The sequence below is a fragment of the Eupeodes corollae genome, chromosome 2 (assembly GCF_945859685.1).
Source record: "Eupeodes corollae chromosome 2, idEupCoro1.1, whole genome shotgun sequence".
In the NCBI taxonomy this organism is placed as follows: Eukaryota; Metazoa; Arthropoda; class Insecta; order Diptera; family Syrphidae; genus Eupeodes; species Eupeodes corollae.
Genome location: NC_079148.1, coordinates 56,301,611 through 56,329,480, shown reverse-complemented (window position 1 = coordinate 56,329,480; position 27,870 = coordinate 56,301,611). Strand labels below are relative to the sequence as shown.

Sequence of the window (27,870 nt, the reverse complement as noted above, 5' to 3'; positions counted from 1 at the left end):
ACCACTATCTGTTTCAAACCAATCCGATATATTGTTTCCATCCCAAACAGCAGCATTAGTTCCACAATACATTTCTTTGATGATCTGAATGAATTTGGTAGAAAGTCCGATTTGCGATAACTTGTACAAAAGCGCGTTTCTATGAATGAGATCGAAAGCCGCCTTGAAATCTACAAAAAGTGCGTACACCTTTTTGTTTCTCGCTTGAAAACCTTTCACTATTGCAGTTAGACTAAAAATGTGGTCGATAGTCAAGTAGTTTTTTCTGAATCCTGCCTGTAGTTCGGTCATGGTGTTGTTTTCATCAATCCATTTTTCAAGTCTAGCGAGTAGAATTCCACAAAAGAGTTTGCCAATGGTGTTCATAAACGATATGCCACGGTAGTTTTCGGCTTTATCTAAAGCGCCTTTTTTGTGTATGGGGAAGATTACAGAGTTTTTAAAAGATTTTGGTACAATAGAGTTCGAAAAAATGTTGTCATACAATTTTTTGAGGTGCAACAGAAATACTGGCGTAGCATTTTTAAAAAAATCGTACGGGATACCATCTTCTCCCGGTGCCTTTCCATTTTTTGATTTTTTTAAGACATTTTCAATTTCCACCAAAGAGATTTCACAATCCAGAATATCATCGACGATTTAGTATTTAGTATTATCTAAATGTTGAAAAAGTTGATCAGAAATTACTGCCATTAGGGCAGCTATCACTTTTGTAGCTGTCAAATTTTGTCATTTGACAAGTATACTAGCGCCACTACTAAAATTAGAACGATACATGCTTCAACGACGCAATGAAATTACTAAAACTCACCATAAAATGGCAAAACTAAATCTCGTTCAGGTCGTCGGTCGTAAAGCACCTTCTAGGCAGACTGGTGGACAAAATTGAGCTGTTGGAACAATTTGTTAAGTAATGTGAATAACCGTTTGTGGCACTCAAGAACAACGGAGAATATTAATGCTGTGACCGTAGTGTTGAGAAAAACCCAGGTTTGTTGATTCCTCGTTGATATTTGGAATAAGATATTCCATAAACCACATTTAATAGTAAAGGGTGATTTTTTTGAGGTTAGGATTTTCATGCATTAGTATTTGACAGATCACGCGGGATTTCAGACATGGTGTCAAAGAGAAAGATGCTCAGTATGCTTTGACATTTCATCATGAATAGACTTACTAACGAGCTACGCTTGCAAATCATTGAATTTTATTACCAAAATCAGTGTTCGGTTCGAAATGTGTTTCGCGCTTTACGTCCGATTTATGGTCTACATAATCGACCAAGTGAGCAAACAATTAATGCGATTGTGACCAAGTTTCGCACTCAATTTACATTATTGGACATTAAACCAACCACACGAATGCGTACAGTGCGTACAGAAGAGAATATTGCGTCTGTTTCTGAGTGTTGCTGAAGACCGTGAAATGTCGATTCGTCGCCGTTCGCAGCAATTGGGTTTGTGTTATTCGACCACATGGAAGATTTTACGCAAAGATCTTGGTGTAAAACCGTGTAAAATACAGCTCGTGCAAGAACTGAAGCCGAAAGATCTGCCACAACGTCGAATTTTCAGTGAATGGGCCCTAGAAAAGTTGGCAGAAAATTCGCTTTTTTATCGACAAATTTTGTTATGAGGCTCATTTCTGGTTGAATGGCTACGTAAATAAGCAAAATTGCCGCATTTGGAGTGAAGAGCAACCAGAAGCCGTTCAAGAACTGCCTATGCATCCCGAAAAATGCACTGTTTGGTGTGGTTTGTACGCTGGTGGAATCATTGGACCGTATTTTTTCAAAGATGCTGTTGGACGCAACGTTACGGTGAATGGCGATCGCTATCGTTCAATGCTAACAAACTTTTTGTTGCCAAAAATGGAAGAACTGAACTTGGTTGACATGTGGTTTCAACAAGATGGCGCTACATGCCACACAGCTCGCGATTCTATGGCCATTTTGAGGGAAAGCTTCGGAGAACAATTCATCTCAAGGAAGGGACCGGAAAGTTGGCCACCAAGATCATGCGATTTGACGCCTTTAGACTATTTTTTGTGGGGCTACGTCAAGTCTAAAGTCTACACAAATAAGCCAGCAACTATTCCAGCTTTGGAAGACAACATTTCCGAAGAAATTCGGGCTATTCCGGCCGAAATGCTCGAAAAAGTTACCCAAAACTGGACTTTCCGAATGGACCACCTAAGACGCAGCCGCGGTCAACATTTAAATGAAATTATCTTCAAAAAGTCATGGACCAATCTAACGTTTCAAATAAAGAATCGATGAGATTTTGCAAATTTTATGCGTTTTTTTTTTTTTAAAGTTCTCAAGCTCTTAAAAAATCACCGTTTATTTTGCACAATAACCTAAATCTATGTTTCAATCACTGTAGCGTTATCCACGCAGAATAAAGAGGCCTTTTCTTGACTCAAAGAAAACGTGATATCGACTACTGATACACATCTTCTCAGGAAGGTGACCTGCCATAAAATCATTAAACTCTGTATCCATATAATCAATACCAGCCCTACATTTTCGATCATCTCTTGTAAATATGATAGAAAAGTTCAATCCTCATTCGAGTCATAAAGACATTTCAAGATACCACGAAGCTAACAAACTTGGAAAAAATGAAACTTTTTGGCCTTTGTTGGACTACTACTTGCTTCTTGTTAACTAATGCTTAATCATGAAACCGAACCATATATGGACCACTTATCTGTCAACTAATTTGGCAAATGCTCTATGTTGAACGCTCAAATCAACTCATTTCTGTTAGCAGATTGCACATTAGATCTCGTTATAGATGTCCAGAACCATGTCTAATTATAGGTATGCATACTTTTTAACTTAGACGCCAGGAAACGATTTTTGCAGAAGCTGCACGGAATAAGAAGAAGAGGAGACAGTGTCTCACCTTTTATGTTTCATGTGCTGCCCTATCACAAAGACGGTGGCTTCACTTAGAAGACTTCTACTACAGTGATTTTAGTGATCTGAAAAATTCTGACATTTATTGTCTCAAACTCTTCATTGTTTACACCATTTGGTTTTAAAGAGTAAGATAGATTGATACCTAAAAAGTTGTCACAAAAAAATGTGATAGTCGTTTTCAAACAAATATGTTTATTTCGAATAGAGCTACCAGACCCTTACACAAACGACTGGAAAATTTTCTTAGTTCACTTTGTTTCTTTAAAGAGAACACCTTCCTGTGACCGACAAAGCTAACGACATTCGAAGAAAGCAAGAAAAGTAAGAATTTTATTCAAAATCAGCCAATTTGAAACTTTTATTTAGATATTTTATAAGAATCAATTTAAAATTTAACCAAGGCAACAACTAATTTTGACAATTTGAATCTGAAATTGTTCAATCAAATTGAATTGAGTTGAATCATCTTACGCAGACGGAATGAAAATGATAGTCAATTTGACTATCAAAAAAATGATAGTCAACTATCACCTTAGCCGATTCCACCTCTGTATTTCTATCAAAAAATCATCATTTTTGATGATGCTCATTTTTATTTAGAGGCTGCGTTAATACGGAGAATGTATGACTAAAACAATCCAAGAATGATTTTTAAAAAGCACCTGAAGTTTCAGGACTGATGAAGTGATTTTAACTTTTTTATTCAAAAATGAAGCTACTGCGACTACTATGTTGAATGTATTGCACTATTGACGCATGGTTCATAATTATTTATGTCCGCAATTGGAAGATATTTATGTTACACCAGCAACGACATAATCGCAATTTTGCAGGAAAAATTTCCTGACCATATTAGTAATTTTGTGATTTAACCCCTTTAACCTTTTTGTTTAGATCCAAGTGAAAGAAAAAGTGTATGCCAATGTTTTACAATTAATTCAAGACCTAAACAAGGTAATTCGTGAAGTTATTGAGGACTTACAGAAATAAGCATCCATTGATTGATCTTACAAAATACTGTTTTATCAAAATAAAACCTCGGAAAAATCTGTATATCAGTATTAGTTTGATTAGTACCTATTGTAAGAAATAAAACCTTTTTTTGTACATCAATTTTTCATCAGCCAATTTTTTCTTTGTAATGTTGGTTTTCATTAAGATTTCAAAAAACTTCTTTTAATTTGTACAACATAAAAATTTATTTAAAAAAGAATTGAAAACAAACCAAAGTTACCCTTGATGCGTATAGTACCTCAAAATGTAACATTCTTTGTTAACTTAGTGGCTTCACTGTTCATATAATGAATCCCCGAAAATTCTGCCATTAAAAATAATAATTGTAAAATTAAAATACAAAAAAAACAACAAACAAAACAAAATATTTACGAACTTATTTGAATAATAATAGTTTGACTCTGTACACAACACATTCAACTACTTATTGTGTCTGTATTAATTATAATTTTTATTAACCTACAAACTACATACAAATCATAAAAATGTACGTGTTGAGTAAAAATGGCATGGAAATTAATTACACGTATAATGATGAAGTGTAGATTTATTTTTTTTTGGCTTGTAACACATTTTGAAATGTAATTTATATTCTACTTTATGCAGGTATCTTTGCAAAGAAACAAAAAATTAAAACAATTGAAAGTTTTTATTTGTACTTAAATAATAATTAAATATATTAAGTGCAGTTTGCATTGAATAAATCACTTTTTTTTAAATCCATATTTTGTGATTGAAAATGTGAAACAGAAATTTTAGCTTAAAAATATGTTTTATATAAAATAATGTTTCTTTTTGCCAATTTACTCAGTTTTGATGATAGACAGAAAGTGATGGATTAAATTAACCAATATTTTGTTCTTCATTGGTTTTGTTTTTGTTTAAATTATTGTCTAATTGAATGATCAATATCAATCAATAGAGCACATTTTCGATCACGAATGTACTCAAACAGTGGCATTCAATTAGTGTTTGGTTTGTTTAATTTAACAGATAATAAAATGAAAAATTCACAAAAACTTTAATCTATCTCGCGCAACAATAACAGTGGGCTGCTCTTTTAAAGATTTACGAAAAAAGGAAAAGTTTAAAATTTCTTTTAAACTAAAATTTTTACCAATTAATTATCTGTTAATGGTTTAAGGAAATGCAAAATTGTTCCTTTTATCTGAAATAGGATTCAGGCATTTTCTTAAAGATGGAATATGAAATACCATCATTTCATCCAGATTCAATTTAGTCAATTTAACAAGAACTGATTAGATTTTAAAATCAATTCGGAAATATTTGGTTTTTAACAATGATTTCGTCAAATTCAATTACTGTTCATGATGTATAAATATATAATACACAATTTCGGAGTCTTTTGCACACTATTTGAAATAGAAGTTATATTTATATAAGTACGTGGGTCTAAGAATTTATGTTCAATGACTCTACAAAAACATATTTGGAAAACGACTGCGAAAATGTGTGCCATATTTTTAGTAAATTTTCAAATTGATTGATTTAACTCTTCTTTTAAACCAATTCAACTCCCACTGTACATCAACGCACAAAATTGCCGGACAATGTCATAGACGCATTCACTTAATTGATTTTAATATGATTGTGAAATCCTCGGGATTGTTTAATTGCTTTGTGTGTTGTTCATTTTATTTTAGTGTGAATATTCGTTTAATAGTAAAAAATAAAGACGCATCTTTTGCCCGAATAGATAGCAATGTATACCTACTAAATAATTAAAAATGATATTATTAACAAACACAAAAAAAAAAGATTAATTTCGATAAAGTTTTGTGTTGGTTTTTCAGTTTTTTATATTAATTGAAAATAAATGAAATGTTTACGATATTACTATAGATATAATTAAATTATATTTATAGTGCTGGATATATAGGGCAGATCACTCAAAAGATAAAAAAAAATAAATAAGTTAATCGTCCTCAGTATAAAAATAGGATAAGAGTGTTGTTAGATTAGGATATTTGAAGGATTGAAAGGTATCCTACAACATAGTAATCTACCTAAAGATAAATACACTTTTAATTAATCGAATATCGACATAAATTTAAACTTAAGTTTTAAACAGATTTCGTTGAATTTTTCAAACATTCTAAGTTTTTGAATGCTTTTACTTCTCGGAAATAGTCGAATTCATCTTTTTTATAACAATTCTGACACACAAAATTTGTGAAGAAAGCGGCATTTTAAGCAACAGTATATTTAAGCCGAATTAAGTACAACCCAAAATTTTTAGTAAATCGCAAAAAATCTTAAGACCGCTTTGACCGATTTTACGTGTTTTTGTCCAGTACTTGACAAACAAAACGAAATGATGGTACACTTGGGCGTATACTCACTTTAATTGTTTAATTGATTTACAAAAAAACATTATATGTTTCGTTTTTGTTTTAAAAAGTTTTGGAAAATGGTTCATTAGTAAGTAACTTTTCAAAGAAGTTTTGATATCAAATTGTTCAACCGTTTTTGATATTATTATTCAAAGACACAGTGTAAGCACTAGGAAAGGAAGAGAGTGCTTGAAAATTGGTGTCGGGGCACATTGGTTTTGAATATTGAAATGACTTGGAAAGACAGAGTGAGGGTAAGGCATTCCACACTCGCGTATTACGGCTAAAGAACGAATATCTGTACTTAACAGTAAGACCGAAGTTGGGCTCGAGGATATACTGATGAGAATTTCTAGAAACGCGTTAATTACGGTTAAACTGGCTATTTCTCTAGAGCATACAAAAAGAAACTTTGCGACGCTATTCAAGCGACGTAAATGATACTATGATTATATTATCAATAACCAATCGAAGCATTAAATTAAACACGGTTTTTTATTCCTCATTGAACAACAGTGTTAAGGTGAATTTAATGAGGTTATCATATTTTTTAGTTGCCGTTCAACACCCGAAGAGGGATGTGATTCTGAAAACGAATATGAAAAGCTAAGAGTAAAAAGAACAGCGAAACAATGTTTTGGTTTAGAGGTTGCAGCAGGAGATCTTTAATAAAAATTAAAAAGAGGGTTGGAGAAAAAACAGAACCCTGAGGCACACCAGCATATTATGTGCTTTTCAGACCTGAACCCATTCAATAACACTTGTATTAAACGATGCGAAAAGTAATTACTGATCCATTGAAGAAGGAAATCATGAAAACCGAAAGTATGCTTTTTTGATAAGAGAATCTGATGCCAAACCCTATTAAATGCCTTCGAAATATCAAGTTCAATAATCTTACTTTCTCTAAAACTATAATGAACCATGATATCACTAGTGGACATATTGGGTAAGTTCATTAATGTAAAAAATCAGCAGTAATGCAAGATTAGCGTTCATAAATGTAAATACCCTGCATTACTGCAGTCGGTAACTCTGTTCAAAAAAACAGCCTGACAACTGAAATGCGATCAAACCTGCAGTCATTTTATTTTTGTTGCCGCTCTGCAGAAAAATGTCAGAACAAAATAAGTACGCAAAATAATTGAACATTTATTAAATTTTCGACAAAAAATTAATTGATTTCTTATTAATACGTTGAAATATAATATTTATATTCCCTAGAAATGAATGAATTTGTTCCATTCAAAACATTTAAAATAAGCCCTAATAAAACATTTGTATTGGACATTTTGAAAGAATTTTGTTAATACAATAAAAACCCAAAACCCGAGTAACTCAAAGAAAAAACTTAATTATTTCTGTCATATTTAAGCGCCTAAATTGATGACATTTATGAACTGGTTTTTGATATTGTATATCTCCCGCATTCTTGCAGTAGTTTTTCTGTTCATAAATGCATTCCATGAATTTTGTCGGCATGGTTTGTGCAACTTGTTGCATTTTCAAACTCAACCATTGCTACGAAAGCCCTCCTCTCGGTCATTAAGAAGCTTTCGATCTTTGAGATATTTCTTGAGAAGATAATTAATCAGCATTCCTCGATAAAATTCTTCATAGTTTTATAAATCTAAAATGAATTTTTTTCGATATTCAGTTGAAATATTTTTAGTATTTCATAAGATTTTCGAAAATTCTTTATATGTTGTTAAATTTTACGTGTCTCAACAGCTTAAACGGCTTTCAACAGAAAAATTTAAAATAATGTGGAAACGGATATTTTTAAAACTTGAGCAGAAAGTTGGATTCGAAATCAGTACAAAAAAAACTGACTCCCAAGCGTATTTGTCAAGGTTTGCTCAAAACTTCATACAAAGTAAAAACACAATTCATAAGTAATAAGAATTTCCAGATACTAGGTAAGATGCTAAAATGATTTAAACGGTATCTAGAAGACAAAGATTTATACTTTTTAAAATCATCATAGTATTGGTATTATTATAGTTTTGATTGTGTTTAAGCTCACCCGAGTCGAAGCCTTATTTTTGTGCCCAAAATTCAGGTTCTCTGAGGTTCAAAGAGATTCAAAAAAGGATAACTTTCTGTTAAAATTTTGCTTCCATTGATAACCAGGAATGAACACCCTGAGAACGATGAATGATGTAACTTTAATTTTTTTTTTGTAATTTATATTTGTATAATTTCATTTAAACTTAAGCCACTGTATAACGTTAGGCCCCTTATGTGCCAACATATGTAAATTAATCATAAGTATCATATTATTTAAGATCCAAATTGTTTATATTTTGTTTAATAAAACAAAATTAAATTAAAATTTTGATCCTCATTTGAACCTAATAGTGGAAGTTATCGGACAAAATACGATGTTTAGGATCAAATGAGGACGACTGCAAAGAGCCTAAAATTAACCTTTTTCATAGCTCTTTTGTTTGTTTATTTACTCTTATTTTCTTTCTCTTTCTCTTATACTAGTTTATTTGCCTCTCTCTCGTTCCCTTTCTTATTTTAATTTTTATCTCTTTTTGTATCTCTTTTTCCTACTTGCTTTTGGTCTTTCTCTTTCATTTTATTTATTAGGAAGCTTTTTTTTTATAAAATAATAGAATTTATATTTTAATTTTAATCTTTTTTTTATTTATAAAATAAAGAACTTTTATAAACAAAAGTGGATTATATCTATTTTCTGTGTTGATAAACCTTCATTTAGGACGATATGAGGTTCACAGAATATACGTAGAAAAATGGAAAAAATCCTAAACATTCATGCAGGATGAAATAAGGACGATGAAAGATAGTTAAGGATGATATGAGGTTCATTTTTCTGCATGTAGGAGCAAATGAGATCCTTTTAAGGACCAGAATAGGGTCAAAATTTCGTCTCGGGTAGCCTTAAAAACCCTGCTTTTGGTTGAAAACCTGATGTAATAAAAAAACTTAAAGGTGAGATTCGAATTCAGGACTTAATCTTAATCATTTAAGAATATATTGTTTTGTTTGTGGAACAGTAAAAAAACCATAATATTTTCGACGCTCGGCTTGATTGAAAAAAAAATAAGTTTATTTACATACTTGCTAATTCTGAAAAAAGAAAGATTTATTGGATAGCGACCGCAGAATGTTTATCCATTTAATCAATCAGTACATACATTTTTAAATCGAAATAAAATGTTAAATTTTATAATTATGAAAAATACGTGTATATCAAATAAGTAATGAACTGAATATTACAGGGTGTTCATGGTTTTGTTGGAATATGTGTTTTTTTCCAATGATGAAGTCTTTCACACAATGACTAAGTAGCCTCAAAAATAATCTAATTTTTTTTATATTATTTATAAAATAAATTGATATACAAACGTAGAAAAAAGAAAGCTTAATTTGTCAATATAATTTCTAATTTAACAACAACCAAGTTCATATTTTGTTTTTGATTTTGCAATATTAGTAATAAATTGCATCCAGTTATTATATAAACAATTATAGATTACACTTAATTAAACTAGTTAAATATTTATGTCTAGATAATATAATATGTATGTAGAAGCATATCGTAATAGATATATGTTCTGATGATTTATATTTTTAAATATTTTTGTATGTTTTTAGCAATAAAATTTGCAATAATGCTCAAAGAAAGCGTTTTAGTGTCAAACTAAACATAAAAACAGTAGTATGTAGAAATCTACGCGAAAAAATTGGCTAATCAACAGGAGCACGCACATCAAACGAAAATGTTTTATTTTTTTTTCTCTCTAAATTATATTTATTTTTGGCATTAAACAGAAAAAGCAATTTTTGCATGACAAAATAAAGAAGATAAAAAAAAACTTAAAACAACTAAAATTAAAGCTACTGCAATGAAAAATTTATAGCCGATGGTTTTTTTTTTGGAAAAATTAAAATCCAAATTCTTGAAATTGCCAAAATATAAATTCAAAACAAAAATTAAACAAATGCAAGCAAAAAACATCAGTTTTTGTTTTTCTTTTGTTTATATACGTACGATCTTTCAATTAGATTGGATGCCTCCTGCTCTTTAAACCTGAAAGGGTGACAACGTGTTTTTTAAAAAGATCAAAACCATTTGGTTGTCATAGTTTGAATTCAAAAAAAAAAAAAAACAAATATATAAACAGTTATTGAGATAATTTTGGTTAAATAATTATTTGTATTTTTTATAATTATTTGTTTACTCATTAATTAAACTGATAATATTAAATTAAATAATAAATATAAAATATACATATTTCTTTATAAATTTAAAAATGTATATATGTACCATATAATGTGGGTATATTTAACAGATATATTATAGTATAATAATTTTTGTGTTTTTGTCCATTAATAAAGAAGGGGTTTGATTTCAGTGCAATTGGTTTTGTAATTTGTTTTTATTTATCAAACACTGTAAAGCTGTTGAGTATAAAAGGCTTGATTGGAACAACTGTTCTTCTATGTATTTATATGGGTTCGAACATGCTTCACAATATTAAGGCTAAGGTCAAGTGATTTGAACTCTTTGATTGGTTGTAAGGAAAGTGAAAACAAACTCATCAACTTTAATTTAGTAAATCAAATTAATGTTTTGTTTATGAACTACATGATGGTTGATGGTACCTATAAAGAAGAGTCAATTAATGGTATGTATATTCAGATATTTACTCGTACTACAAATTGTTCTAGGATTTCGCAATTTATTTTTCCATAAAATAAAAATGAGTTTTTGAAACACAAGGCGTGGTTTGTGCTCATTTAAATATTTTATTTCATAGAATTAATATTCAAACAAACTTTACCAAAACCTGCAGAAGAAGTTGATGTTTTAGTTCACTGATATTTCATCTTTTCCGGGTTTTTTTAGTATTTCAGTAGCAGGTATCCCTGAAGTACATTAAAGGAACAAAATACTTTGAATTTACTACCTTATTAAACGATTTCAAATTAAATTCGTCTGGAAAGAATTTTTTTTTGTTGATAAGGAAGAAATATTCAATTATATAATTTACAATGTTGTGTTTTTTCTTAAGGTAGTTAGTAAAACTGTTGATTTAAACCTTAAGTGAAGTTAACCATTTTTAAACCGAAACTCTCAAAAGATAAAATATCAAATAAATCTGCTTTAGTAAAGCATCAGTGTTAAAAAAGTGAATAACATCAGTTAACTCGGTTTTAGTTTTAACCTCAGGCTGTTTAGAAAATGTTTTGGATCTAAGTAAAAGATTTTAGACGTCTTAATTTCGATCTACAAAATCGCGTTACACTTCTCCAGTTCATTGACAAAAATAATCCTTACCATTTATTTGGTTTGTTTTCTTAAGTGTTTTGAAAATAGTGAATAGGTCAAAAAAGTTTCTGGGACCTAACATTGTGACAAATAGATTGATATACTGCAGTATTTCACTATTAGTGAAAAATAGGATCATTGATTTTTTAGTATCGAAAGTAAATTAAAAAAAACACTCACAGCGGTACATTTTTGTTTGAAAATTGTTTTCATTTTAAAGTTTGGATTTTGGCATTAGGTGCGAAAAGAACATCATTAAAATGTGCAGATGATTTAAGAACGATATTCTTTACCATTAATTTTTAAGAACTTTTCTCCACATTTCGGGTTGAATATCGGCTAATACTGTAGTAATGTTTGTTTTAATATGTCTAGAGCTCGGGTATAATTCGCCTTTTGCACAGCCTCATAGAAAAACGGTCTTCTTCTTGGCCCGTTTTATTGGAATCACATCTAGTCATGATAATCAATCACCAGCGAAAACAAATCCACTATAATTGGACTTCAATATTTTGATATCGATAAAATTCGAAATATCATCAGCGCTTCCACTATCTGAAGTAATATCTTCACTGAGCGTGCATTACGGTGATGCTCAGGCTTCACGACATCAATACGCTTCCACTTTCTTTAAATTTCGTCTCAATTTTATAGCTTGATTGCTTATTTTGCGTATTTTTGATGACCATAATCATAAAGTAATGCAAGATTTAATTATTTTAACGCGTTATTCGATTGTTAAGCGATCCATAATTGTAAAAAGAACAACTTTAACTAATATTCTGTCACTTGAAATGACAAGTGTCAAATTTCAGCGTTATCAACTTGAAATGAAATGAATGACCTTATATAAGGTTGTTTTTTTGCCTTTTTGATTTCTGACACATAAGTTCCTATTATTGTGTGCATCGATAGCTTTATAACAATATAATCAATAAATATTTGGTTTAGAAAATGTTTTCCTCATGCTCGAAATAAAATTTCTGTAAAGAACTAAAAAACGCTTGTATTGTATTTCATTTTAAAATTGAATATCTCAGATTTTTAAGTTAAACATTTATTCCTTTAAACAATGAACAACGTCAAAGTTAACTAAGTTAAGTTTAAATGGTTTACGGTAAATGAAAATTCATAAATTAAAAAGAGTTTTGCAGTATCAAGTTCAAAAGGATTTTGGAATGCGTAGCTTCATATTTCCTGACTTAAAGTTATATTTATTAAAATTGAAAGGAAGTGCTTTTGAATAAATACTTAAATTATTATGAAAAAAAGGGTTTGTGCTAAAGGGTTCAAGATAATAAAAAAAGCCAAAAACTACAACACACTTCAATTTAAACGTTGGATTTATACGGTGCAATCTTTTTGGATTATACAACAATTTTTTTGGAACAGGGGTTTAGCATGTCAGAAAAAAAGTGTGATTATGTTTATTTTTTATATACAAAATAGGTTTTACAGTAAAAAGCAAGTTTATGTTGGTTCGAAAAATAAAATCAAAAATATTGTTTTAAGACCAGAAACTAAATTAAAAACTTTGTGTTTGTAAAACATAAACTTGCTTATAGAAATCTTTTCAGTTCATAAATGTTAATAAATAATAATTATTTATAAATTCAAACATGCTTTTTACATAATATTACAAAATAATGATTCAAAAAAATAATCAAGAATACACAAAACATAAAATATTTAAATGTATGTACATAAATAAATTTAAATTTATTTACCTTTCGCTTGCTATGCTAGAATTTCTTGACATGGACTTTGGGGACATTTCAAAGTCTGAATCCGATCGATATAGAAAGGATTCGCGACGTTGAGGGAGGTTTTGTAAAACCAATCCAGCGCTTGGTGAACCGCCTTCAAGCGGAGATCTAGCGCCTTGGCCATTTTCTACATCAAAGCTGAAAGTATATAAAAAGGATAATAGAAAAGTTAGTATAAGTAAAATGAATATTTGAAGTATGAACCGAAGTTTTAACTAAAGAATTTTAATTCTCTTCTATTATATTTTGGGTGTAAGTACATTTTTTAATATAATTTTATATTTGAACATTAAATAGTGGCACTGGAAAAAAGTTATTTGACACAGTCGAATTGATAGCATTATAATGTTTTTGAAATATTGAAAACTATAGAAAAAAAAAACAGAAATCGTATGGGGAAAACGAAGTACGAAGTTTAAAGTTATATTTATTTAAATTTTGACTCCAAGGCAAATACAACAGAAGCAATTTCTAAAAATGGGTGAAAATACAATTCTAAGCCCCAAAGGTTAATATCTCAACATCTGATTTTATAAATCTCATGAAACTAGAAAATTCGAGAGAAAATTAAGAATTAAAAGCAATCACTGTAAACGTAGCTAATTCTGCTGTGCTCTCCATTAGTTAACCTAGATGGCTTTAAGAAAAAGCTGTTAACCAAAATTCAATTTCCTTACAAATTTGTGAACGCCTTTCATATTTCTGGAAAGGCGTTTGATACCATTTCATCTAAAATGCTGCTGTCTGATTAATGAACAAGTGCATTGCACTGATCCAAAAGTACTATGATAAACTTTATTTCTTATTTTTCAAAAATCTTTTGCCTTTTTGAAGTTTTGTCATAGGAAATGTTACTTAGCGGAACTCAGTTTTTTTAAAACTTTCTGGAATCTTTGATTGTAGAAAATCTTTCAAATTCCCATAGAACGAAATGTAGCTTCAAGTCGTTTTGTGTGAGCGAGTATTTAAGTTTATTCTTAATCTCAAATAATTGTTTCCAAATTTCAATAATTATTCACAAAAAATGTGTAATGCAGTTTAAAAATGTACTAATTATAGGTTCCGTTTTTCTTAACAAAATATTTTTACAGTTAGTTGAAAAAAAAAAAATAAAAAATGCACATGATCGCAAATATATATATTTTTAATTTCTCTAAATTTAAGTCGAATTTTTTGAATAATTTGTTTCGAAACATTTCTCTTGGATGAATTTTTGTATTTAAACAATTTTTTTGAGGTCATAGGTATATTATTAACAAAATACTTATTTAATAGCTATTTATATTAGAAACTTATAATTTCCAAACCACTAATAACGTGTCGGAAATTTATTACGAAGTGAAATAATTATGTAGGCATATGTATTAGAAAAAAATTAAATACATTTCATCTCAGCTGTAGAATTGTACATTCAATTTAAATTGGAACATAGCCAGAGAGCAGAGTGGCAGTTGGAATGATTTAGCAAAAAAGAAAATACAAATTTAAATATACCAAAATATTCTTTATGGTTTAAAATGTTTTATGTTGCATGACCGAAAAATAGGTACCTAACTAATTTTACTACAGTCATTTATTAATATTAATAATATTGCTGATGGAATTGGAGGTAATTTTATTCGGATACTTTTGAGAATTGTGAATGTGAAGTTTTCATGTGTGTTAACGAATAGAATTGACCTTGGCCTATGATTTATAAATCAAATTTGTTGTGAACATCAAATCAAATAATAAGAGTGGTTATATAAAAATAGGTGCTTCGCAAAAGGCAAATATTTTGCAAAATTTTGCTAGAAAAATATATTCGTTGCAAATTACTGATACAATTGTTAAGGATTTTGTCCGCGACTTCATCCGCATTAAATAGTTTTTTTTTTGATAGTACCGCTGCCTCGTCTACCGCGTGCGACTCCACCCGTCGTCTAACGTTAGGGCTTGAGGCACGTGGTTAATATACGTGTATGATAAGTTTAACATGGTCGAAAACTTATTTCATAAGGGTTGGAAATGCGTTGTTTCCCCGTATACCAATTTTAGCCAAATATTATTGAAATCTTTGGTAATTTATGAGTGAAAGCGATCAGATACCACGGAAAGTAATTTTTCCCATGGGAGTGCGTTGTTTTCCCGAGGTCATGTTCTTTCTTAAGTCTCAAGCTAACTCCTTACCAAATTTCATTTAAATCTGTTCAGTAGTTTAGGCGTAAGAGCGATCGGCCCAAAAAAGGGTAAAAAGTAGCTTATGTCCTTTCTCGGGTATCAAAATATACCAAATTTCATGCAAATTGGTTCAGTAGTTTAGGCGTGATTGAGTAACAGACAGACAGAGTTACTTTCAAATTTATAATATTAGTATGGATATATAAATACATCGCATTAAAAATTGTATGTTTTTTATGATAGCAAAAATAAGTAATTTCTATACAACTTCGATTATGAATTGAAATGTTATAGACAACATAGCCAACATTTTAACGTAATAACTCTTCTCATCAAAAAAGGATGCAAAATAATTGTCTGAAGAATGTTTATAGCTACACGCCTAATGCGGCTTGATCTACCGAATTAAACAATTAATAACGTCACAATGACCAATTAAATTAACAGAAATACACGGGCCAAAGACACCACCAATATGTACCCACATTTTGTTGTTGCTTAATTTGTTTATTTCTTGAAGCCACATAAGGTTTTTAACCTTACCAATTGCAAATTTTCTGCTTGCTGAATTGAGCTCTCTGTAGCTAACAGATGAATAACCTCGAAAGATGATTTAGAATTTCCAAATAAACTATAATAAATACTTAACATGTTAATTTATCTTAAGAACCTTATAATAATGAAAATTTTGTTTTTTGTAAACATCATATTTAAAGTTTCGTTTTAAAAACAGTTAAAAATCAAGCATTTTTTCAATTTCTATAATTTCCTTTGAACTAGGTGTAAGATTTCCAAACATTTTCTAAGATGGAAGTAAAACATAAAAAGAATCCACTATTCATTTCTTTTCATCCCTTTTTTAGAGAAATCTTTAACACTATTTTAAATTATTTTTGCAGTCCTTCCTGTGATTAGACCTTTGGCATTATGTCTATGAACTTTAGGTTTACACAAATTGTTAAAAAAGGTCCATGGACTTTGTCTTCCTTTTAACGTGCACAGGCTTAAAGTCAAAGTGCGGCTGGGACAAAATGGTCGAGTTGTGGAGAGAAGTAACATGGAAAGGACGATTTGGCTTCCTATCCCTACGCATTTATTTCATTATACCCATATTTGAGATTAAAAGCTACTTCTCGACACAATGCTTTTATATTATTAACTTCCCATAGAAAGTAATTGTAATAAGTCCGATTTGAAAAATTGAAAATTTTGACATTTCACGACGTTTCAAGGTCCCTAGAGTCGATATAAAAGATTTTTAGAAAGATGTCTGTGCGTGCTTGCGAGTGTATGTATGTTCGTACGTCCATACGTCCGTACGTTCGCGACGTTTTTTTCGGTGTCCATAGCTCAAGAACCAGAAGAGATATCGACTTCAAATAAATTTTGTTATACAGACAAAAAGGCAGAAAGGGCTCTCAAGAAAAATGCGTGGTCGGTTTTTTTTTACCATAGCAGTTTAAAAAAAAGGTGAACTTTTTGGTTAACCCTAAATATCTTACAAACAAAAACGCTAGAGACTTGAATTAAATTTTATATAATATACTGTAACGTGATACCAAGGAAGTATATTTTTTGAAATAAAAATCCAACTAACGGTTTTTTTTTATATCAAAAAAACTGAAAAAATGTTCATCTCGAAAATTTTACGAATACAAAATGATTTTATCTCCAAAACAATTTTGTGGCACGAAAAATAAAGTTTTTAACATCTGGTAAAATTTTGAGAAAAATCGAATTGACAGTTTTTTTTTTCAAAAAATAAAAACTTAAACAAAAAATTAATAAAAGCTGGTAAAAATTCATTTTCGACTCAAATATCTTTTCAAAAATTTGAGACATTGGTTTTAAACTACTTTTATCTATTACAAAATATTGTTGTCAATATTCAGTAAAATTGTGAGAAAAACAAATTAACAGATTTTTTACAATAAATAAAAACTTAAAAGAAAATTTGACAAAAGTTGGTAAAAATTGATTTTCGACTCAAACATCTTTTCAAAAAATTGAGATTATGGCTTTCAACTAATTTTCACTAACAAGAAATATTGTTTTCAACATTCGGGCAAATTTAAAGAAAAATCGAATTGACAGTTTTTTTTATAAAAAATAAAAACTTAAAAGAAAATTTAACAAAAGTTCGTAAAAAATTGTTTTCGACTCAAATATCTTTTCAAAAACTTGAGATTTAGGCTTCAACTAGTTTTAACTTATAAGAAATATTGTTTTCAACAATCTGAAAATTTTTGATAAAAATCGAATTGACAGTTTTTTAAAAATTTGGCTAAAATTTACTTTCAAGTAGCTTTTCAAAAATTAAAAATATTGTTTTCAACCCTTTTTTTTTTATTTTACACAAAATATTGTTTTCAGTAGTTTTTTTTTATAAAAATTTTCGGAAGAGTCCGAGTTTTCATAAAAAAATAAAATCTACAAGAAATAGTACGCAAATTTGGTAAAAATTGATGTTCGGTTCTTGATATCTCTCAAATTAATTTTATTCATCCAATTTGAAAAAATTTAAGAATTGCTATTTAAATTGGTAAAAATTTGTTTTCGACTAAAAATCTATAAAACAAAACTAAATTTTCAAACTAAACTATTTCTTTATATGAAAAATATAGTTGGTAATTTTAAAATTTTTAAAAATAATGCAACTGCCAACATCTTTAACACAACACGAAAACCTGCAAACTTTTAAGCAAGACAAATAGACAGACAAGATGGGAAGTTATCAGTGTGGGTCGCATCTTGTGTTTCGATAGTTCCGAAACTTGACTTTAAGACCCACATATGTTTATTTGTATTTTTTAATCTGAAACTTGTGACAAGCGATTTTATAATTGCATTTTAAACATTCCACAAGCTTGGTAAAGCTCAAAACTACAATACTGAAAGAATCTTTTAAGGAATTAAAAAATTTGCTAAAAGGAGTTCCACAGTATCCTAGATCCTCAAATTTGAAGGTGAAATCAATAGAAGTTTTATCTAAAACTAAGATCTTAATGAGAGTTATTACGCTTGGAAGCACGATGAAGAAATGAATTAGGACTATGTTTCCATTTAAACAAGTTTTAGAGACTAGATTTTTTTTAAAGAAATTGTCCATTTTAGATTAAAAATGTATAATTTGGTAATTTAAAATTAACAAGAAACGCTTATTTTGCACTGATATCATAACAAAAACTAGACTTACTGATTTGCAAAATTGTCGATGTTCTTAACCTGTTCTAAAAGTCTGATAAACAAATCCAACAAAGTCTTAAAATACGAGCCAGTTCAAACAAAATTAAATTACATATTACGTTTTAAGTAATTCGTGCTTAAGACTTAAATAACGTCTCCACTCTCTTCAAACTTCTTCACAATTTTATCGATTTCGATATTCTAGCGATCCACATAGAAACCAATACACATATATTATTAAACTTCAAAGGACAGCTGAGTTTTACAAGTGTTAAGAGCCAGTGCTGCTAACTTGAAACCACTAAATGAATGACCCATAAAACAAAAATTTGAACACTGTTAACTTTTTGAAAGTTTTCAATGAAAAAAGCACTGAAAACGAAATATAAAAAAGGATTGTAGTTAAAAAACGAAAATATCAGACAGACATACCAACAGAATAAAAATCTGCTGTCTTTTAAATAATAATTTAGTTAATCATGGTTGATCAAAATCTTCGAATCTTAAACGAATCCATAAAGTCAAAGTTAATTAATCAAACAACCGAAAACATCCATTGACATTAGTCCTATCCTATCCTATTTTGATTGAATCCTTTTGCTTCAGTCTTATTTCACTATCATAATTCATTTTGCGGACCTTTACAATACATAAGTGGATTTTTATTATTTTCAAATTACTTGTCCAACATTAAAAAACTCATCAATTATAACCCCAAAAGGAGTGAATAAACATTTAAATTAAAATACATTAAATTATTTTTAAAAAAATATGTGTTATCAATAAAATAGAAAAGTCTAAAGCTTGAAATTGAAAGTGGTACTATTTGTGGCTTCAACCGAAGTTTTATTGATATCCAAATAAAGCGGCAAGTGGACTTGTCAAACCATAAAAGGTCAATCATTTAATTCATTTGTCTTCAAATGTGGCAACATGTCAATCTGAGAAAATCGCGTGAGTCTCAAATTCATTAAATTCAAAACAAACAACGTTGGTATATAAGTATTCTAAAATATTTCACAATCAATCCGCCCCCGTTAGTTCTCAGATTAGTATGCCAAATATTCCAACCCGAAATCTGATACGATACATGCCTCAAGTTTAAGTTGACAATTAACCTGTCATCATACATCCCATTGAATAAAATAAAGAACCGACGCGACGCACGCACCCACGCGTGAAAACTTGCGAAGATCTAATTTCACTAGTTATTATTTTGTTGTCATAGATACTTTAAGGCTCCTTTGGCAACGATCCTTTAGCATGGTTAGTAAAAATTTACAACAAAAAATAAGTTAGAAAATGAGAAACGATCAAATTATCTACCTGCCAGTGGTACGTCTACGAGCTCCTGCTATCGTCATTCGTGATATATATCTGCGGATTCTTCCGCTCGACCGACGAGTATTGCTGGCCCGACTATGTTCCGTTGAGCTGCGCCGATCAATGGGAATCACATCGGAGCACATCGATGACGAGATTATAGAAGCCGTCGATCGTCGCTTACCACCTGTATAGGTGCCACTGCCACTTGTCGACGAGGTTGTCGTTGCCGATGAATCACTGCGCGAAAACAATGAGGAGCGCTTTCGGCGGGACGCTGATGGCGGACCACCGGATATGTTGCTTAATGAAGAAGCTGCACAATCTTGGATGCTATTATAAAATTCCTCGGCATCGCGACGGTTGTCTTCATCATCATCGTCGTCATCAGCGTCTAATTGACTGTCGTTCTGACAGTGTCGCTCGCGGTCTCTTTCTTGGTTCTCGGGTGACTTATGCGACGGAGACGGTCCGCCTTCTTCATTTCTATTCTCGTTGGGCTGATGTAAATCTATCTGCTGATGCTGAGATTTGTATTGGTGTAATTCACCACCGTCAATTGTGTCGCCATGTCTTGTCCGGACCAGTGTCCCAATTGAGTAGGTGCGATCGTTGAATCTTCTCGACGACGACGATGAAGGCGTATTCACTTGCAGGCTAAATCTGGGCCGCGAGAGTCGTTGATAGGTGATCTTGCTGTCGCCGTAATCCTTTGACCTGCGACTACCAGTCTCGGGTCCTGACCCAGCCGCATGAACTATCGTCGAATTAGACTGGCCATCGGAATCGTTGGGCTGGTCGGTAGTTGGCGAGCAACTGGTTTCGTTCTTCTCAAGACTCTCCGACGATGACCGATTTCTCCAACGGAGTGAACGTAAAATTGCAACTAGTATGAAAAACGTTGCAATCATAGCACATCCATATATTTAGATCTTTTTTGTTTAACAATTATGTACGAGTATATTTTTATTAGGAAGAAGAAGAAGATGTTCACTATTTTGATCGTTGTGAGTATTTTAGGAATGCAAATTTTGATTTTAAGCATTGATTCGATTATAATTTAATAATTTGTTCAGTGTTTTTCTTATGCGGTTTATGCCTTTTGAGTTGATGCGGATGTGCTTGAGAATCTAATGTTAAATGAAAATTTCGTATGATTCACACGCAATGTTGGCCAAAGTATAATTTATACAAAACAAATAAAAAATATGATCAAAAAATGCTTTGCTTCGATATATTTTTATTTTGTTCATTTAGATTGATCAAGGGCGCACTTTGAGTAAGAGGTTTTGCGTTGCCATTTGATCGGTTTTTTTTTTTGTCGAATTGTATTTCTATATAGATCGAATTTGTCAATGATGTACTCGATTTGTTTGTTCAATTTTTATTTAATTTTTTTTTCAGTTTTTATTGCTTGCTGATAGAGATATTTAAACTAAAACATAAACTACATAAACGATTTATACAAGAGTGATTAATGAACTACAAGTTTTAAGCTAAACAAACAAAAAGAAAAACATAAAAACTAAACAGCACGACTAAAACGTTTGTATTTAATTTTTGTATTTTTTCTTAATTTAAATTGAATGTGAGCCAAATAAGTTGAGTATATAACCATTAGTGCAAGTGCAATGCACATTTTGTAGAACCGGTCAGATTGGTAAATGCTATGTTTTTAATATTGCAAATTACTCTACAAGTGTGCAGTTTGAAAAAGCTGTGTTTATTTTATGTTGCAATATAAAGTATTTTCTTTGTGAGATATCTAAAAGCAGGTTTGGGAGAATTAGAGCCAATTGGTTTTCTTGTTATTACATATGAACAAACATACTTTATAGCCTATTTATTATACTGACAAATCAATTCATGTGTCAATATAGTTAACAGCATTTAGTTTCTTGACGTCTGTCATTTTGACAGTGTCAAAGAAAACTCATTCGTCTTAATTTCACAAAGAATACAATATTAACACAATTCAAAGAAGAAAAATATACATATGCATTCAATAGGCGTATTTATTTTAAATTTCTTTTTTGTTTCTTTTAACTTCAGTTTTGACTGTGAATGGAGTTTCAAAAGTTCAAAATAAGATAAAATCTCACAATTGCAAAAGTAATGCCAATATTTAGACAGTTTAATATTTTAGAGCTTTTACGGATCTTCCTGATGCTAATTTAAAATGTAAAGTCTTCTAATGTGTTGAAAATGAACGCACAAAGTTTTTTCTTTTTCGAAATTGGATTTTATACTTAATCGGTTCTATCCACTTGAATTAATGCTTTAAACTATTGTTTTACTCCAACGAATAGAAGAATATATGTACAATCTTTCACGAGATCGATGGACAGAATAGGGCTGAAGTTAAAACTATTTAAAAAAGGACATAAGACAACACAAATAAAACTACTGAATACTTGTTTACTAGTTTAGTTACTAAAAACTTGAAGTCTTAAAATAAGCCCATCAACTTATTTACATTCAATGTCAAACATAACGTATTTTATATTTTGATTCATTTAAAAAACTGAATAACTCGTTTTTAATAACGATACACCTGCTATTACTACTTCAAAACTTTCGAAGACCTCAAAAGTCTGAAGTTTTTCTCCAAAAAAAATTAATTTTTGCTTTCGCGTTTCAACTCCTTAAGTTTGATTGTATTATCTGAAAAAAAATTTTAAATTGCACAAAGCTATGATAAACAAAATAATTTTTGTAGTTTCTATGAATACACATTTCTTGGAACGATCTTACACGTCGTAAAGTTTTTAATGAAGACTGTTTAAATTTCTTTTTGAAATATCTAGAACTCTAATTTTCTTCTGTGCTAAATTGTAAGCTACAATTTTTGGGTTTTTAATTTCTTTTATTTATTAAAAGTTCTATTATTTTGTTTATTTACACTTTAGGGTGACTAAAAAGCATTATCAACCAAATTCATCCGAAAAATTCAGCCACTAAACAATCTTTGCTGCATAGAAATTAGTCTTTACAAAATTTTAAGAAATATTATGATTGGCCAGATATTGAAAAACGAAAAATTCGTGGAACGTTAAATAAAAACAAATTATTTTTTTGAGAACAAATGCAGTTTTTGAAGATCTACATCGAAAGTAAATACAATTTGTTTTTATTTGTGTAAAACAAATTTTGTGACACAAAATATAATAAAAATTAAAGAAGATGGAACAAGAGATTTCAAAACAAATTATTTAACTACCAGGCCTATTCTGCTATTCATTGGGGGGGAACTTTACTTGAATTTTTCACTAATCATTATTCTGCTATTCATTAGAAGTGAATCTGTGTATTTCGGTAACGTCGGCAATACTGCGCGGTACTCTTCTATTCACGTGAAAGCATTGTTTCTATACAATTCAGATCCGCATCTAAAATGCAGCGGATTTTTCATTTGATGTCGGGTTTATTAATTTTTGTTTTATAAATAAAAGAATATTAACATTTTTAGGGGAAGGAAGACACTTTCTAACATTTCTCCGAAGCTCTCTGTTTGAGGATTCTCTTATTCCTCTGCTTACAATTGGAATATAAAGTCCAATAATGCCCATTTGCAAAAATTACACAAATTATTCTGTTTAGGCAGATTGATTAGACTTAATTTTTGTATGAATCAAAACAATTCATCCAACATTCCCAAGATTTTTACATGAACAGCTGTTTTTTTTTAATTTCAAATTGGTTTTGGATAATGTATGTAGTTCATCCGATGGATAGCAGAATGCAAAGGCAATGTGAAAGGGAATCGAATGGGTGAATCGAATATACCATCCACGTGAATAGCAGAATAGGGCTGTACCTCATTTGAGATGATGACAGTTTAAAAAGCATTAAAAAATAGATATAAAGGAGTGTTTTTTTGGAGAAGCCATCCCTAGTACAGTATATAATCAACAAATACAACATTCGCAGTGGAATCACTGCAGATAAAAGGTAAAGTAAGAGACTGCTACGGATAGATATTTGACTTGAGTTTTATATTTTTAGACTGTGGTACGTTTGATACTCCTTGACGTCCGATGATGTGTTTGTAGAATAATGTCCAACACACAAACCACTATATCACTTCACTTTAAAACTCAAGATGAACTGTGATATTTCGACAGATTTTTTTTCAACTAATGTTTTAATGTTTAAATATGTTTATAGTCCTACAAAAATATATATGTCTGCTCCGTATCAAATGTATAATGACTACCTTTTAGAACAAAATCTTAAAAGTGTCTCGAATATTAAAAAAAAAAACAGGATAAGATAATTCAAACTTTACTTCTCATTCTGTTTTTCAACATTGTAATATTTTTTTTATAATTACTTACAAAACTAAATAAAATCCATTTTTTAAGCTGACTCGATTGATTTGTTTAATTATGAGGAAAAAGACAAAAGCTGTAGTATTTGTTTGTTATTTTGAAAGTTATTGTCAACAAATATAGCGCCATCTGTTGCACTCGAAAATCTACACATAGTAAGACCATAATCTTTCTTTAGTTCTTATTAATTACATCTTCATCTCCATCAAAAAATAAAATATAGATTATTTTTGATATTTGTTTAAATAAGTTTTATACAGATTATGGTTTAGTTTTGTCCAATTTTGTTTTGTACTTGTAATGTTTATTAGGTATAAAGAAACTCCAATTTAATGAAATCCATCCATTAGATTCTCCATGAGATTTGAAAGTATTTTCGCATTTCTTCTAAAATTGCATAGAATGATGTATACAAAATTGTGTTCCACATTCTTTAGGTAGGTAGTATCACTAATTTTCAATTCAAAGTTTGTCATTTTTCCAATTTATTTTTTTAATTTGATTATTAGGCTCCAACTTGACAATTTACCTTTTTTAAATGTGAATACTTTTTATTTAAACAACAAGTAGTCACAAATAGTTTTTATTTGTAAACAAAATATTTCATTCGGTCCATTGTAATATGTTTCTCCAGTGGGAAGGACAGTTTGAATTTCCAAGACGATATCCTAAAACCGAATATATTTTCGAGGCTTGTCTTCTCGAATCCATGCTCTCAATTCAAAACAAGCATATTATATCCAATCTATTGTTGTTACAAATATGTCAGTTTCCTTTCAATAACTTTTCTGATCCAAATATTGCAAAGGCCGTAGTTCATGTATCATAATTAGTTTGCTTTAAGTTGAAACACGTTTTTAGCAATATTCATGCATTTTAAATCCAAAAATGTATATGCTTTCACATTTGCGAATTACAACGTCATCCAATTGGTAATACACTTCAATTTCATCTTAAATATTTGTATTAAATAAAATCCATATATAATTCGTGAAACTCTTTTAATGCTGACCCATTGATGACGAAGGATCCTGGACTGCTTAGAGATCTGAGCAGTAATATAATTTATCCAGATTCAAAACTAAAAACCCTATACGCACAACGTCCTCACAACTAACTTCTGAGACTTATTTCTTAAATTACTGAATTACAGAACATTTCGGAACGATTATTTAATTTTTAAATGGAATTAAATATCACCGTATGTGATATATGTAAAAAAGTTTTTAAAAATGTCCTCAATAATAAAAATCCATGAGAGTATTTTTTGTAGTAATTCTAGAACAATATGATTTAATTTTATGTTACTAAAAACAATTTCAAGTTCCTCGTAGTCTGCAACTTATACTAAATAATGTTTATCGTTTTAATTCAGGAAATCAATTTTTGTTAACCTAAAAATATGTAAAAATTTTGACGAATATTTTTATATGATTTAGAAAATTTAATTAAATTAATTTTTAAGTAAAAACCTTATAATTTTGAAATTTTGTATGTTTAAATAATTTTTATTTCAAATAAAAATAATTCGGACAAAAAATACACACAATACTAATCAAACACTAGCAATTTGAATGAAAATCATAATATAATGATATTTAGAATAAATTAAAAAAGGTTAACAAAAATATCGGGTAACTTTTAAAATCGCTATAACAAGAATGTTTCTAAAAACTGAACTGAAATTGTTTATCCTTTTTTCTTCAAAATGTAATGACTGGTTTAAGTAAAATTCAAGAAGAATTTGTTTGAAGTGACTTTAATTTTATTGTTGTGAAAGAACCATTTTAAAAATGTAACTAATAAAGTTGATACAAAAATTATTTATCATTTTGTTTCATGAAAAAATATCAATCTATGCCAACAATTTGAAAAACAGTTCCGTTGTTTCAAAAAACTTATTTGTTTAAAAATGAAAAAGAAAATCAAAATTATTTTTAACTTCCCATAGGAGTTATTACAATGGGTCCGATTTGTCAAATTGAAAATGTTGGCATTTCTCGACGTTTCAAGGTCCCTAGAGTCGAAATAAAAGATTTTTAGAAAAATGTCTGTGCGTGCGTGTGTACGTACGTTCATACGTTAGCGAGTTTTTTTTTTAGTCATCCATAGCTCAAGAACCAGAAGAGATATCGACTTAATTTTGGTTAACCCCAAATATCTTACGAACCAAAAACACTAGAGACTTGAATTAAATTTTATATCATATATTGTAACGTACCAAACAAGTTTATTTTTTGAAAAAAATCGAATTGACGTTTTTGTTTATAAATCAAAAAACTTTGTCACCTCAAAAATTTTAAGAATACAAATTGATTTTATCTCCAAAACAATTTTATAAAAAAATAAAAACCTAAAAAAACATTACTCAAAGTTGGTAAAAATTGAATTTCGACTCAAATATCTCTTCAAAAATTTAAGATTATGGCTTCCAACGTATTTTATCTTATAAGAAATTTGTTTTCAACATTCGGTAAAATTTTGAGAAAAATCGAATTGACAGTTTTTTTTTACAAAAAATAAAAATTTAAATAAAATTTAACAAAAGTTCGTAAAAATTTGTTTTCGACTCAAATATCTTTTCAAAAACTTGAGATTATGGCTTTCAACTAATTTTAACTTGTAAGACATATTGTTTTAAAGAGTCTGAACATTTTTGAGAAAATCGAATTGACAGTTTTTTTAAAACTTGGCAAAAATTTACTTTCGACTCAAATAACTTTTCAAAAACTAAAAATATTGTCTTCAAACTTTTTTATTTCACAGAAAATATTGTTTTCAATATTTAGTAGTTTTTTTTTTATAAAAATCCAACAGACCGATTTTTCATAAAAAAATAAAATCTACAAGAAATTGTACGCAAATTTGGTAAAAATTGATGTTCGGTTCTTGATATCTCTCAAATTAATTTCATTCATCCAACTTGTAAAAATTTAAGAAATGCTACTTAAATTTAACAAAACTAGATTTTTAAACTAAACTATTTCTCTACATGAAAAATGTTGTTGGTAATTTTAAATTTTTTAAGAATAATTCAACTGCCAATTTTTTAACCCAAGACGAAATCCTAAAAACTTTTAAGTAAGACAATTTGACAGACGGGATGGGAAGTTATCAGTGTGGGTCGCATCCCACCCTCTTTTTCTTTTTAAATTTTTGATGTACTTTATTAGATATGACAATTTAATGAAAGACTACAAGTTCCATCTTTGGAAGCTTTAAAAAGCCAATTTAATATCTGGGGTATTTTCAAAATCCTTGAGTTCCTTATTTGAAGAAAATTGATTTAGAAATTTAGTTCTCATGCAAATAAAGGTAGATTCACGAGATGTCCGTTTAACTTTATCTTTCATAGTGAAACACAAATTTTATTAAAATCGTGTGTTTTAATACGGACCAAAAGTTTCCTCTTCAGGTGGTACCTTTATCAAAAATCAATGGATTTATATGTAATATGCATAAAGCATTTTTTCCATTTAGGTGAATTGAATGCAGTTTGCGTTTG

The 27,870-nt window shown here is 29.7% G+C and overlaps 1 protein-coding gene across 10 annotated transcripts in view; it reads right to left on the bottom strand.

Moving 5' to 3' along the window:
* Nucleotides 1–27,870, bottom strand: part of LOC129944549 (cAMP-specific 3',5'-cyclic phosphodiesterase) — a 363,379-nt gene that overhangs the window by 21,570 nt on the left and 313,939 nt on the right. For 5 of the 10 annotated variants that reach the window (XM_056054058.1, XM_056054059.1, XM_056054060.1 and 2 more), the window contains 2 exons: nucleotides 13,327–13,503; nucleotides 10,319–10,357 (listed from right to left, as the gene is read on the bottom strand). In XM_056054058.1, coding sequence (XP_055910033.1) covers nucleotides 10,319–10,357; nucleotides 13,327–13,503 — 216 coding nt within the window. Of the gene's footprint in view, nucleotides 1–10,318; nucleotides 10,358–13,326; nucleotides 13,504–20,037; nucleotides 21,165–27,870 lie in introns of those variants that run through there. The other 5 variants (XM_056054063.1, XM_056054064.1, XM_056054066.1 and 2 more) reach the window with 3 other exon arrangements.